Source organism: Lutra lutra, chromosome 13 (genome assembly GCF_902655055.1).
Source record: "Lutra lutra chromosome 13, mLutLut1.2, whole genome shotgun sequence".
NCBI lineage: Eukaryota > Metazoa > Chordata > Mammalia > Carnivora > Mustelidae > Lutra > Lutra lutra.
This window is the reverse complement of record NC_062290.1, coordinates 95,642,192-95,656,787: the sequence shown is the minus strand read 5'-3', so window position 1 is coordinate 95,656,787 and position 14,596 is coordinate 95,642,192. Positions and strand designations below refer to the sequence as shown.

General features: G+C 54.1%; 1 protein-coding gene across 10 annotated transcripts in view; it reads right to left on the bottom strand.

The window, feature by feature from the left end:
* CACNA1B (calcium voltage-gated channel subunit alpha1 B) overlaps positions 1–14,596 on the bottom strand; it is a 174,984-nt gene that overhangs the window by 10,781 nt on the left and 149,607 nt on the right. For 8 of the 10 annotated variants that reach the window (XM_047700141.1, XM_047700144.1, XM_047700148.1 and 5 more), the window contains 3 exons: positions 12,876–13,003; positions 7,187–7,283; positions 4,097–4,205 (listed from right to left, as the gene is read on the bottom strand). In XM_047700141.1, coding sequence (XP_047556097.1) covers positions 4,097–4,205; positions 7,187–7,283; positions 12,876–13,003 — 334 coding nt within the window. Of the gene's footprint in view, positions 1–4,096; positions 4,206–7,186; positions 7,284–8,817; positions 8,915–12,875; positions 13,004–14,596 lie in introns of all 10 variants that reach the window. The other 2 variants (XM_047700142.1, XR_007122284.1) reach the window with 2 other exon arrangements.

The following is a 14,596-nucleotide window of genomic DNA, read 5'->3' as shown; positions in this document are numbered from 1 at the left end:
TATTCTGGGAACTGATCCTATATCAGATATATGTTTCAAAAATATTTTCACCATTGCTTTAGCTTGTTTTTTCATTTTCCTAAATGTAAAGCAAAAGTTTTTTACATTGATGAAGTTCAATTTATCGTTTTTTTTCTTTGATGGCTCATGCTTTTTGTCTTGAAAAATCTTTCCCAAACTCAAAATTGCCAAAATTTCTCTCCTGTGTTTCCTTCTAGAGGTTTTATAATTTCACATTTTATATTATGTCTATGATCATTTTCAAGTTAGTTTTGGTAGGAGATGAAAGGTATGTGCTATGGGCTGCATTGTGCGCTAACCCCATTCACCTGTTGAAACCGGAACTCTCACTGGGACTGTATAAGGCTGAGAAGGAGGTAATTAGGTGAAATGAGGTCAGAAGGGGGGCGCCTGACCTACAGAGTTAGTGTCCTTATGGGAAGAGACACCAGAAAATTCGTTCACTCTCTGTACCCACTCAAGGAAAGACCATGTGAGCACATGGTGAGAAGATGACCACCCTACAAACCCGGAGAACAGGCCTGGGGATGAACCCTACCTTCCCGGCACCTTGATTCGGACTTTCAGCCTCTAGACTGTGAGGAATAAATTTCTGTGTTTAAGCCACTCACTTATGGTATTTTGTTATTGGCAGCCCAAGCAGACTAAGATAGTAAAGGTTAAGATTTTTCCCTTTTGGGGGGATATAGCAGTCTAAATTATTCCATTACCATTTGTTGAAAAAATTATCCTTTCTCCATTAATTGCCTTTACAACTTCATCAAAAGCCCATTGGCTGTGTAAGTGTGAGTCTCCTTTGTGTTCCACTGACCCATGTCTCTGCAACTGACTTGTTTTATAGGTAGTCTCTGATTCATGTGGAGTAAGTTTTCCAGCTTTGTTCTTTTTTCAAAATTGTTTCTCAAGTTCTTTTGCTTTTCTACAAACATTTTAGAATTCATTTGTACATTTCTACCTAAAAACATCTTGGGATTTTGGTTGTGTTAACATTTATTCTATTGATCGGTGTGGGAAGAGCTGACATCATGGCGACACGGAGTCTTCCGTGCAGGAAGGCGAGGCAGTGCTTGATTCAGTTAGGTCTTCTTTGATTCTCTCAGCCAGTGCTTTGAAACTGGCAGCATACGAATCTCACATACATACGTTGTAGAGTTATCCAGCAACACAGATGTATTTCATGGTTTTGGTGCGACTTTAATGGAACTTTTCCCCATTTCGATTGTTAATTGCTAATACGTAGAAATACATTTGCTTCTTGCACATTGACCTTGTATCCTGTAGCCTTGCTATACTTGTGTGTTGTTTTAGTAACTTCTTTTAATGGCTTAAAACAATAGAAATTTGTTATCTCAGTTTTGGAGGCCAGAAGCTCAAAATCAAGGCGTCAGCATGACGGTGCCTCCTCCATATGCTCTAGTGAAGAATTCTTCCTTGCCTGTTCCCAGATGTTGGTGGCTCCCAGCCATCGTTGGCATTCCTTGTTTTATAGATACCTCCATTTTACTCACCTTTTCTTAGAGCCTTTCAGATTTTCTCCGTAGATAATCATGCCAGTTGTAAATATGGACGGCTTTATTTCTTCCTTTCCAACTGGTATGCTTCCTATTTCTTTTTCTTAACTTATTACAATGGCTAGGTCCTAAAGTAAGATGTTGAACAGGAATGATGACAGTAGACATCCTTCCTTTGTTTTTGATCTTAGGGGGAAAGTCTTTCTTTGTTAAGCGTGTCATTTGCTGAAGGTTTTTCACAGATATCCTTGGTCAGATTGAAGGGGCTTCCTTCATTAGTACGCTATGCAGAATTTTTAAAATCATGAGTAGATACTTAATTTTTGTGAAATGCTTTTTCTGCATCTACTGAGATGATCATATAGTTCCACTTCTTTGATACAGTAAATTATATTGATTGATTTTTAAACTTGAACTCAACTTGCATTCTTGGGATAAACCCTACTTTTGTCATCAAGTAAATAGAAATATATACATCCAGATTCAGTCTGAGAAAACTGTGTTGAATATTTTTGTGCCTACAGTCATGTGGGATAGTGATCTATAATTTTCTTATTATGTCTTTGTCTCTTCTTGGTGTCAGAGTAATGTTAGCATCATACGGTAAGTGGAAAAATATGCTCTTTTTTTCTATTTTCTGGAAGAGTTTATATAGAACAGGTATTATTTCCTCCTTAAATGTTTGGCCGACTTCACCTATGGAGCTAACGGGGCCATGGATTTTCTTGTTGGAATTCTTTTAACTATAATTTAATTTCTTTACTAAATATAGTGCTACTCAGATTATCTCTTCCTTTTTTTTAACCCACTCAGGTTATCCATGCCTGAATGAGCTTGGTAGTTGGTGTCAAAGAATTTTCCCATTTCATTTAAGTTACTGACAGAGAGTTGTTCATAAAATTTCCTTGTTATCCATTTAATGGTGGCAGGACCTGTAGTGGTGTTCTTTCATTCTTTATATTGGTTATTTTTGTCTCCCTTTTTTCTTGATTAGTCTAGCCAGAGGTTTATTAATTTTATTGGTTTGGTTTCCAACATGATCATCCTTGCTGGTATGTTGAAGGCAGACAAGAGCAGAGGCAGACTGGTGGAAGCTACGGCAACAATCTAGCCAAGACCCAAGAGACAGTGGCTTGAACAGGAGCTGGCAGTGGGAGAGGGCAGAGAAGTGATCGTACTCTGTAGATATTGAAGGTAGAGTCAGGAGATATGACAAGGGATCAGATATAGGTCAAAACTGGGGCAAGGATGGAAAAAAAAAAAAAAAGGAGGTAAGAATGACTCCAAAGGCTTTGGCTTGAGTGACCAACTGGAAGAAGAGAGTTTCCACTGATGGAGATGGGAACGACCACGGGGAACACGTGGTGATCAAGTCCGGGCAAGTGAACTTTGGAATGCTTCCTGGGCTTCCAAGTGGAGACAGTAAATAACTTTTCTCACGTAGCTCCTCACATGAGAATGCAGGTCTGGGGTTCAGGAAGAGGCCTGGACTTAAAACACGAAGTAGGAATTCCCAGTATTTAGAGCCATGAGAATAGGTGGAAGCACCAAGGGGGCAGAGAGTCTGAGGGGCGCAGTGACATCCGGAGAGTGGGAGACACGAGAAAACACAACAAGAAACATCAAAGGGATTCAAAAAGGAGGTGACAGCCGAGGAAAGGCTGAGCTTCGGACAGGGAAGATAAGGTCACTGAGCAGCTCAGTGAGCGCTGCTCCCGCAGCACGGCCGTGCAGACCCGCCTGTGGGGTGAACGGGAGAGACCACAGAGACTCTGCAGACCAGTCTCTCAAGAAGCCTGTTGCGAGGAAGAATAAACATAGGGAAGCTGATGGAGGGAGCAGAAAACCTTTTAAAGATGGGAGAGATCAAAGATGGGAGAGATCATAGCGCGTCTATATGTTGATACAAAGACTCCAACAGGGAGGAAACAAGTAACAGGACAAGAAGCACGGTGCAGAATTTCTGGCGTGACATCTTTGGGTAGATGATGAGAATGGGACCTAGAGTGCAAGGGGTGGTGGGGTACGGGACTGGCCTTGACTCATCCGCTATAAACAAAATGGCTGAGCTCAAGGTTACGAATGCAGCCTGGAGGGCGGTGTGGGGGCAGGGACAGGGCGGATTCCCTCTGGTGGCTCTAATCTCCTCTGAAAGTACAGCAGGCGTCACAGGAGGCTGCAGGTGGGGAGGACACACTGGAGCTCAGGAGAGGACCTGCCAGGGACTGGGCTCACTTCGGGGAGTGGACCGCAGGCACACAGACTCTCCGCCCTGGAAGGGTGCTGCCTCCACATGCTCTAGCTCTGGGTAACCTGGACCGGCCGATAACCCTCACCGCACCTCAGCTCCCTCCCATGCAAATGGGATCATTCACAATGCCCCAGGGTGGTTGTCAGATGACAGACAAGGTTGGCGCCCGACAGAGGCGCCATGGGCACCTGTCCTCCGTCCCCTCCAGACAGGCCTCCTCACCCCTCCTCCCTGCACACCCCCCTGGGGGCGGCTCTGGAGTGAGACTGCCAGGCCCCGGCTCGGTGCCCTCCCCAGATGCTGCCTTGCTCACCTGGAGCCAGCTTGATCTCCAGTGCGGTCCGGATGAGGGCCATCAGCGTGGACGTGAAGTGGACAGTCATGTCCTCGTTGGAGATGGGCATGTTCATGCGAACCAGGCGCTAGGGATAAGGGGAGCAGGTCAGGGCCAGGCTTACCAGGGTCCCTCCACCATGGGACTACAAGGTGCTAGAGGCCCCTAGAGGCTGGGCTTCTCCTGGGGGTAGCTTCTGCAGGTGCCCAGGCCCAAGCAAAGTTGGGTGGCTGGGAGTTTTGCCAGCATTCGCACTCACCCTTGGACCCCCACCCTCACCAGAGCTGAGGCTTCACCTAGCCGCAGACAAACGGACACCCAGGTAAAGACTGTCGCATCGCACCAAGCCAGAAGGCTAGGTCCCTCTGAAAGAACAGGCACATGCTCAGCTGGAAGGACCCCTGCCCGAGGCTGGAGTAAGGGGCATGTGGCCTGGGCTCAAGAGGGAGGGGTCTGGGCTGCAGAACTGAGGCTGGGGTGCCCTGGGATGGCCCACAGATGGGCGGGAAGACCTCCGTCCTCACTGCTCTGCCCAGTGTCATCCGTTCTACCGGCAGCCCGGAGCCCTGGACAAAGGGCAGGTTAGCCATGAGCACAGCCCTGAGCTCCAGCTCCCAGTGAGGCCTCCCTCCACCCAGGTAGGCTTCGTCTCTCACCACCTAGCCAGGGGACCTGGAAGAGGCAGCCAGCACCGTCCAGTCAGAAGGACCCAGAGCCGATGGGACTGCACAGAGCCAACGTGAAGGCTCGTCGGGAGAGGCTCAAGACGACTGCACAGGAGTAAAAGTACTCCGGACCAGCCTGGGGGCGGCGTCCTGCTGCTGCGCTCCCTGTTTCCCCATCAGGTGAACCGCCCCTCTCCTCTCTTCATTTTTCAAGGACAGAACCGTGGGAGACAGACGTGTGTCCATCCCACAGACCTCCAGGAATAGCCAACAGCTACCCGGAGCCAAAGGCTCTGAGAACTTATGTGATGTCTAGGAAGAAAACTGTCCCTAGTGTGTCTGGAATGGCCTCAACATGGCAGGTCACCTAGCTGGCCAGCTGGAGCCCTAGGGGGACTGTGACCCACCTGTCTCCTCCCAGCAGTCTCTTGTCCTCTGCCACAAGACAAGAGCTAGAGACGGGGGCGCAGGGTCCCTCCCTGGGCTCTGCCTGTCCTCTGCCAAGCCCGTACCCTATGACACAACAGCCCCTTTTGGGAGGGCCCTCAGCCCTGCCCCTAGTGTCTCGGCCCTAAATCCAATCCTCAATCTAATAGAGGTTGGGTGGTTGGAGACATGAGCCCAGACTCTGCCCCGCTGAATGCTGGCAAAGACCCACCTGGCACACCCACTCGTGGTCCCAGGACCACACACATAACCTGTGTGACGCACACCAGGAAAACGGGCTTTCCAGAGCACGGTGTCCCTGTAGACCGGCACCGATGACAGAAGGAGAGGCAGAGGGATTCCTCTCCAGGGGGTCAGGGAGTTGGGCACCAGCATGGAGGAGCGAGCAGGTGATCACCAAGAGAAGAGAGCTCTGTCCAAGGCACCTTCACCAGAGGCTCTCCTCTGCCTGACCAGGCCCTAGAAGGGCCAGGATCTCAGGAAGCAGCAGCAGGACAAGGCCAGGGCAAACAGACAGGCACCTCTGCCCTGGGCTGAGACCCTCCTGGTCACAGCACTCTGCCCGTCTCCTGCACCCTCCCCAGCTCTCTACGCCCCTCCATTCCCACCCAGGCTGCAGCCGCCCCTAGTCTCTTCGTGAACAGCACCTTGGAACTGGCCAGCACAGCTGGGGAGGGGCCCAAAAGGCTAGCCCATCGGGGCCCTGCATGCCCAGCCCAACCCCAGGTACCAGTTTGGACAGAACTCTCCTTCTTGGGAACAAAGCTATGGCCACGCATGCAGGCATCCAGGCAGGCACAACGTGCAGGCCAGGCAGGGGAGGGCTGAGGAGGAGAGCAGAGGTGTCCGCCGACGGCCTGAAGGACAACTACTCAGCTTCCAAAGGCTGTCTGAGCCAGGGGACAGAGACAGGCCCAGGTTTGGAGCATAGACAGCGTGGACAGAACCAGAGAGGTGAGAGCTCTGCTGGGAGGCTTGCTCAGAGAGAGGGCGGGGCAGGGAGCCTCCAGACACACGCTGGCTGAGCCGCAGGACTCAGGCTGGCTCTGTTTCCTGGGAGCAGCAGGAGCTGCAGGAGGGCTCTCAGTGCTGGGCGGCAGGTGGGGGGTTTGCTGGACAGATGGAAGGTGCCTATACACCAAAGGGGGGTGGCTGAGGACACATGGGCAGATGGGAGCAGGCTGTGGGCTGGGCCATGTGACCTGCTCACTTCCTTAAGAGGGATGCCAGGAGGTGTCCCTCAGTTTACCCCTCATTGCAACTCAGCCTCCTGGGCATTGGAGGGAGGGGGCTTGGGACCACCTGAGCCCCTGAGGCTCTCTTACCCTGTAGCAGCCCTCTGAAGCCCCAGGAATGACAGCAGGACGCCTCTCCCTGGCACCCTTTTCCTTCTTAATGCCACAGTGCCTCCTTCCCACTGTGGGGATGCTTCCTCCCCAGGCTGACGGCAGCCCAGACCCCGGGAAATTCTGCACGTGTGGAGCTGGGCGTGGGCTCCTCCTAAGTGCCAGAGGCCCTGCAGAGCCAAACCACCCCAGGGTCAGACCCGAAGGGCTGGATACCTCCACCTTCATCAGGCGCTTATGGGACAGAGAAGCTGAGTGCCATCCTCGGCCCAGAACAAAAGCAGCTTCTGTCAAGAAGGTGGTCTGTCCCATCATTTCCAGGAAAGAGAAGGAAAGGGAAGAAAGGCAGGGGGAGGGCTCCGCCTCTGTCTTCCTGAGCCTCTCAGGGCCTCTCAGGGTGGGCAGACCGGCGGGAACAAGGGGCGGCTGCAGAGACACCATCGTGGTATCCGTGTCCCTCTGTCTGGGAAGGTAGAGGACGTGGTTGGAGCAGAGAAAAGGAAGAAACAGTGAGACAGCAGAGCGGCAGACAGACAGACGGATAAGCCCCCAGAGGAGACCGGAGGCCATCCCCAGCACAGCCAGCCTCGGGGTGCAGGGTCGGGGTCTACCTTGTATGCGACTCGAGCAGGGCATTTCTTCCCCAGCCCCAGGGGTGGGGACATGTGTTTCAGCATCTCAAACATGTCATTGTAACTGATGCGCCCACTGGAGACCCGGCCCAGAGAGGCAGAGGCAGGGTGGGGTCCACAGGAAGGGGTGCAGCGGGAGGGGAGGAAGCAGACAAGAGAACAGATCCAGTTAACCAGCGTCGGTTACGTGCCAAAAGTCAAAATACGCAAATGAGGGACTTTTCTGCTTGACTCGATCCCCTCCTTGCCCCTCCCAGCCTCACCTCCACACTCCAGCCCCACGCAGGGCAGCGGGCAGGGGTGACATCTGAGCTAATGAACATGGAGGGATGAGGAAGGGCTGCATCGGGGCGGCTTTGGGTTATCAACTTCGGATTTTACACTTTTAGAAACCACAGATAATGCCAAATTGGAAAAGAGCTGTTTCACCATGCCGGGAGAGCTGGTGCCTGACCCAGGAGGCCAGCCCGAGAACCACGGCAGAAACGTCAGCGTTCCTTAATGCTCAATTTGCTTCCAAGTTAGCCTGGAGGCTAAAAAGTGGAGAAGAATGTAAAACAGGCCAGAAAACTAGAGTGGGAGCCATGTTGTTCTGCAAGGAGTCCGCAGGCTCTCGAGACAAACTGGACGGGCGAGTCCTGCTCCAAGCCCAGAGACGCCCGAGGCTGCCCAGGGCAGGGCCGCTGCTGGGAGTCAGGGCTGGGCAGGAAATGGGAGACTGCGGGGACAGGTGAGGGGGCGCGGTGGGCAGCTGGGGTCGGACGTGGCTTGGAGCCACTCTTGCCCCCTCCTGACAGCACGCCAGGAGCAGGGCTGGGGCCAACGAACGGGACCCGGCTCCAGATCCAGGGAGGTGTCTGGGGCTGCTGACTGTGTCTTCCAGAGGTAGACAGGCCACCAGGCCTGCAGCCTCAACTCCACTCCCAGGGATACCTGCCTATGCGACCTGCTTGGGGTCCCAGAGACATGGTCAGGTGCAGGCCTCCCAGGACAGAAAAGGGACAGCTTTTTCCTGGCAGAACAACTGCCCCAGGGCCTGGCCCTCCTCCCAGGGTGCCCAGCCTTGGCTGAGTGGATCGATCCAGAGGTGAAGCAGGAGAGCCCATCCTTGGGCCTCCACTGCCTCCGCCCTCGCCTCCCTCAGGGACCAGAAACCCCCGGGCTGTTGGGCTCTTCGGACTGGGAGGGGCAGCTGCTCCTGGTCTGCTTGTGCCCATGCTCTCCTCCTCTGGGGCCCTTGGCCTCCAGCCTGTCTGACCATCAGCCCACCCTTGAGAGCCTGGAGGCAGAGCCAGGTGAGACAGCTGCTTCCTTGGGCACAGGCAGGGCCTGGCCCCCAGCTCCCACCCAGCAGCCGACCCCTGCCCTCGAGGCCCAGCCAGAAAGCTCCGTGTGCACTGCCTCAGAAGGCTACCTCTCCCCGGCCAGCTGGAGGGGTCAGGAGATCAGATGGGGGACCGAAGCGTCCAGGAGGTTGGAGTGCGGGCAGGGCAGGGCAGGAGGAAAGAGAGGTGAGGTGTCGTCATTCCCAAACCAGGCAGGGAGTGTGTGCTGTGTCTGCATTTCGGGCAGGGGAGAGTATGTGGGATGGAGGCTCTGAAGTCGCAAACCTTGTAGGCCAACCTACGAGGGCAGCTCTTCCCTAAGCCAACGGGTGGCGTAATACAACGCAACAAACTGTACATATCCTTATAATGAATCCGGCAACTGGAAAGGAAATGTCACAGGTTACGGCAACCAAGGCAGCTGAGCCCGTCCCGCCCACCCACCCAGCCTGCGGTAGGAAGAGGAGCCCCGCGGCTGGACAGGCAGCTCCCTGCAGGGAACCCTGGGGCTCCGACAGCCCCAGGAAGCATGGCAGCCCCAAGATAATGTCTGAGCCCGAGGCAGGCAGGAGACACACCACACAGAACATGGCCGGCCCGGCCCCCAGCCCCCACCGTGCACACACTGGAACCACTGGTCCATCTCTCCCTGGGCCCTGCTCCCCGACCCTCTCCGGCAGCTCCTACTCGTGCTCCCCGAGTGCCTGAGACCCCATGCCTGGCTCTCCTGACGGTCCCCACCTCCCAAATCTCCTGGAATTTGCTGGTCCAGCTAAGAACCCCCTTGTCCCAGGGTTGGCACCCCAGCCAACATATGTTTCTCTTTCCTGTCCAATCAGATCCAAACTTCTGGAAAAAAGGGAAGAAAGAGGAAGCCCCATTCTGCCTCACCCAAGTTGCTTGCTAACCTCACTGGACCCTTCCATCACAAAGGGTCTGGAAGCATGGTGAAGCCCCCAGCCCCAGTAATCACCCAACCCAATGCCCAGCCTGTTCTTTGGCTCGTTTTCTCTCTTCCACCATCTCTTCCACCCTCAGAGGGTACCAGATGGAAAGTGGGGGAACAAGACCATCGTCCCGACTCAAACACTGTCCTCGCTGTCTATTAAGTCAAAGCTACGGTCTGTCCTGAAGTTCGAGACCTTCTCCGCCTATCCCAGCCACCCTTCCAGCTCCTTTGCGATGTGTTCTCTTCTCCATCAGACACAATCAGACCCCCTTCCCTTCAACCCTACTGCACCTGCTTCTCCGGAGCTCCATCCACCCTGCCCCTTCCAGTCTGGCTCAAATGCCACCTCCTCTGACTCACCAGGCAGATGGGGTCTCTCCCTCCCCAAACAGCCGGGCTCCCACTACAGCTCCCCTGATCTCCCCCCAGTGCTGCTGCACCCAGCATCCTGAGAGCACCGAGCCTGCTTCGCCTACACACCCCCGGCCCCCAGCACACGGCGGATGTTCCGGGATGGTGACAGGCAGATGGATGAGCACAAAGACGAGCAGACAGACCGCGCACAGGTAGGACGTGATTCTCCTTTCAAGGGTCCACACCACCACAAAGTGAAGCAATACGAAGATGGGGAAGGGCAGCACCAGAAAGCAACAACCCCATGCCTTCTTCATCTCCCCACAGCATGCATGCCCACGCATACCTGCGTCCACACGCGTGTACACACACAAGCACGCATGCCTTGTACACTCACACACACAGGCGTTCATGCACACGTGCACACGAGTACACACAAGAGCACACAAACATCACTGCACTCAAATGTCTGCAGTCACATGTGTGCGTACCGGTACATGTACACACAACCACGTGCGCACGTGCACACGTATATGTCTGCTGTACGCGTGCACATATGCATGCCACTTATGTACAGACCTATACACGTACCCACACAAAAACACCCCTGCACATATGCACTGTGCACACACTCCCAGAGCCACACAGGTACAAACACACACACACACACACGCATATGAAAGCGTGGAAATTTCACAAAGTTCTGCTGTTTTTTAAGTCTCTCCAAGAACCAGGAGACCGCAGAGTGGCCACCTGGGACATAACGTCTACCACGCAGGCTAGGAAGGGCTCAAAGCACTCTCCTTGCTCCTGTGCCCAGGACTCGGTCTGCTTAGTGGCCTCTGCTGGGCCTTCCCCTGTCCCCCTGCCATCTGGAGGCAAGCTCTGTTTTCAGCCCCAGGCACATGTGGGAGCAGCAAGTCTGAGTGTCAGCTGTTGGTCACGTCCGTGTGACTTCGGACACGGGCTTGTGTGCTGTTTCACAGAGGCCACCTCTGGCGCGAGGCTTCTATCTGCTGTCTACTCTTCCACAGACTTTCTTGACCACACTCCCAATGGCCTCTGCCTTCCAAAGGCCCCGTTTTCAGAACTCTGGATTTCAGGAAGTCTGAGCCATCACAAAACCACAGTCCAGCCCTGGTCCATTTCCTGTCTGTCCTAATTCTGCTCCACCTGCGGCTGGACTAGGGGAAGTCCTGGATCTGCAGTTCATAAAGATTTGGGAGAAGTCCTCCCCTCTCACAGGCCTGCACCGACCTGCGTCTGTCCTGCCCACGTGGACATATGTCCAAGTCACAACCCACAGTATCTCCGTTTCCCTGGAACACAACCTCCAGAAACACTGTGCCCGCAAACAGCAGCATCACTCAACCCCATGGTCCAGATGCCCCTCCTGGGAAGAGCCTCACTTGGAGTCTCCCCTGCCCTCTGACCTGACCAGAGAACCCCACCTGCCCCCAGCACGAGACTGGTGACGCATCAGCGCAGTGGTAAGACTCCCCAAGGCCATGGAAACAGTCACCTACACCCTGAAATGTTAAGTATCAGCTACGCTCACTCGGCAATGTATGAAAATGGCAAAAGATTCACAATGGAGAACACCCAGAAACACTACGGGCACAGCGATGCCCGAGGGTTGCGGGTGCTGCCCGTGGTCTCAGGGCACGCCGGCCCGGGAAGGGTCTCCCGCAGCATCCTCTGGACCTTCCTGGGATGCGGTAGGGGCTCCAGGAAGGCTGCAGGAAAGGAGGCTGAGGGAGCCCTGCCAAGCCCCCAGGCCTTCCGGGCCCCGGGGTCAGAGCACCTGATCCCCTCGCTGAGTTTCTGTTGAGGGAAACACAGGTAGGAGCTCGGGCCATCTGTGGGCCGTAGGGTCCTCACCACGGTGACACTGACCATCTCCCCCAGGCCTCTACCACACAGGGGGTGACCACACCCAGAGCTGCGTGAGGGGGCACAGGCAGGCCGGGGAGCCATGGAGAGAGGACGTGGGAGTGGCCACACCCCGTCTTCCCAGGCTTCCCCTTGCCACCAAGCATGGGAGGGATGGACACGCACTCATTCACATTTGCGTCTGCTGGGCGCTCACCATGACTGAGATGGGGAGCAGGCCCGTGCCTTCCCCAGCAGCCAGGGCTCTTGGCCCCTCCACGTCCTGGCAGCCTTGCAGAGAGCGCACCCTGAACAACTACTCAAGAACCTGCTTGAGAGCGTGAATGAGTGCATAAGCCAGTGAGGGAGCGACGGATGAAGGAACAGACAGACGGGCAGACGGTGAGTCCGCGCTGCTCCGCGGGCCCCGAGGGTAAGAGCAGTCCCCATGTGCGGGACTCTCACACACACCATGGAACAACGGTTTAGCCCCAGCCAGTCCCCTCACGACACCCTTGCTGTCTGGAAACGAGCCGCCCCTCACCTGATGCAACACAGTAACCTTACCCACCAGGACCAGAGGGTCTCCAACATACTAGACCCTTCCTGGTAGCTTCTTCGATGTCAGTAAAAGTTCACCAAGCGCCTGCTATTCGCAGCCTGGGCTGGGGACACAGGTGCGTGTTGGCTCCTGTTCCCAAGGGTGATGGCAGAGAGGGAGAGGCCTGAGCCCATGGGCAAGAAGAATGTCATTTGTGCCATGAAGGCCTCCAAGCTTCATGAGGATGGTGAGGCCCCAAGGGAAGGCCCTCCTGCTGTGTCCACACCCTCTTCCTTGAGCCCTCCACGCACCTCACGTGACAGACCTTCGAGGAGACCATATGCTCCCCTTCCATAAGTGCCCTGAGCCTCACAGACCCCTCAGAAGCTGCTAAGGGCCGGGCTGAGGGTCTCCTGGAGCTTTTCTCCACCCAGGGAGCTGTGAGAAAGCACTGTGGGCATGAGAAGGAGCGTGCCACCCAGAGGGGGACCTAGCACCACCCTACGTGGGCCCCACCGAGAACTGAGGGACAGACCTCACGTGACACAGGTCTGAAGCCCCCCAGCCTTGTTCCGAGCTCCGTGGCATGGACCACCCTGAGGACCACGGAGCACGGGGGCCACTCACCACGCAGCCGGGTCGTACTCAGCCCAGACCCGGATGAACTCGTCCAGGTGGTGAGGCCCTAGGATGGAAGAGTCCCGTGTAAGGTACTCAAAATTGTCCATGATCACGGCCACAAAGAGGTTCAACATCTGCAGGACAGGAAGGAGAAGGGGTGACATAAGGAGACCTCAGCCTGCCCTCTACTCTAGCCCTTTCCCTCCTGCCAAAGTCTGTGTGAAACCATCCCTGCAGCATAGGCCACTCCAGCTCATCGGGCGCCAGCCCTGCTTCCCCCGCAGCCTCCGCCCTCCACTCTACCACCACCACCCCTGCGGCAGGCCCCTGCCCTGGGGCTAGATCCCGCCAGCTCTCCCAACCCCCCCCAACCCCATCCACACACCAAGCTGCCCCACCTCCCATCACCATCGTCCCCTCCCAGCTGGCTGTCAAGGGAAGCAGCAACTTTGGAGTTAGGGGTTTAGACTCTGGCCAAGCTTTTGGCCAAAAGCTTGGCTTCTTTTCCCCTTTGAGTTGAAATTCACAGAACATACATCCAGTATTTTACAACCCAGTGGCTTTACTTACTCACATCAGTCAACCACCCCTCGAGTTTTAAAAATTCTTTATCACCCCAGAAAACGCCTTGTGCCATAAGGAGCTGCTCACTTGTCCCCCTTCCCTACAGTGTCTGTTCGGCACCCACAGGCTTGTCTCCTTGCACTGTTTCATGCAAGAGGAGTCCCTCAGCACAGGGACTTCGAGGGCCTCCTGGGCCCGGCTTCTCTGCTTCCCATGAGCCTCACCCAGTCGTTGGGCGCAGAACCGCACAGCGTGTTAAGGCTGAATAACATCCCGTGGGGTACACAGCAGTTTGCTTCTCTGTCCACCCACGGAAGGACATTTGGGTTGTTGCCACCTGAGGGCTGAACTGTTTTCCACAGAAGTTGATGCATTTTACATTCCTACCGAAATGCGCAAGAGTCACAATTTCTCCACGTGCCTGACAATGCTGGTTATTTTCCATTAAAAAAATTATTATTATTGTAGCCATTCCAGTGAGTGTGAAGCAAGTGTGTGGTTTTGAGTTTCCTTAATTTAGTCCAAAGATGATGAATATCTTCATGTGCTCGTTGGCCACTTTGTATACCTTCTGGCCAAAAATGTCTATTCTGATTCTTTGCCCATTTTTTTTTATCCTTGTCTTTTGCAGTTCTGAGAGTTCTTTATGTGTTTTGGATATTATCCCCTTAAAAATATGCGATTAGTAAATATTTTCTCCCATTCCTTAGAATGCATTTTCACATTTCTTATAATCCCCTTGGACACACACAAGTTTAATTTTGAGTAGTCTAATTTATTTTTCTCTTTTGTTGCTTGTGATTTTGGCGTCAGATCTAAGAACCCTTTGACAAATCTGAGATCAAGAGCTGCCCCCAGGCTTCTTCTGAGAGTTTTGTAGTGTTAGCTCTTACATTGAGGTCTTTTACCGGTTCTAGGTTCGTTTTTGTATATGGGGTGAGGTAGGGTCCATCTTTTTTTTCCACATGTGGACATCTGGCGGTCTCTTCGCGGTGTGTCAGAGAAACTGTTCTTGCCACACCGAGCAGCTTTGGCGTCCTCGTCAAAGATCAACTGTCCACAGATATTTGGATTTATTTCTGGAATCTCCGTCCCACTCTAATGGTCTATCCTTACACCAATACCTACTGTCCCCACATCAACCTTACTGAGATAAACGCGAC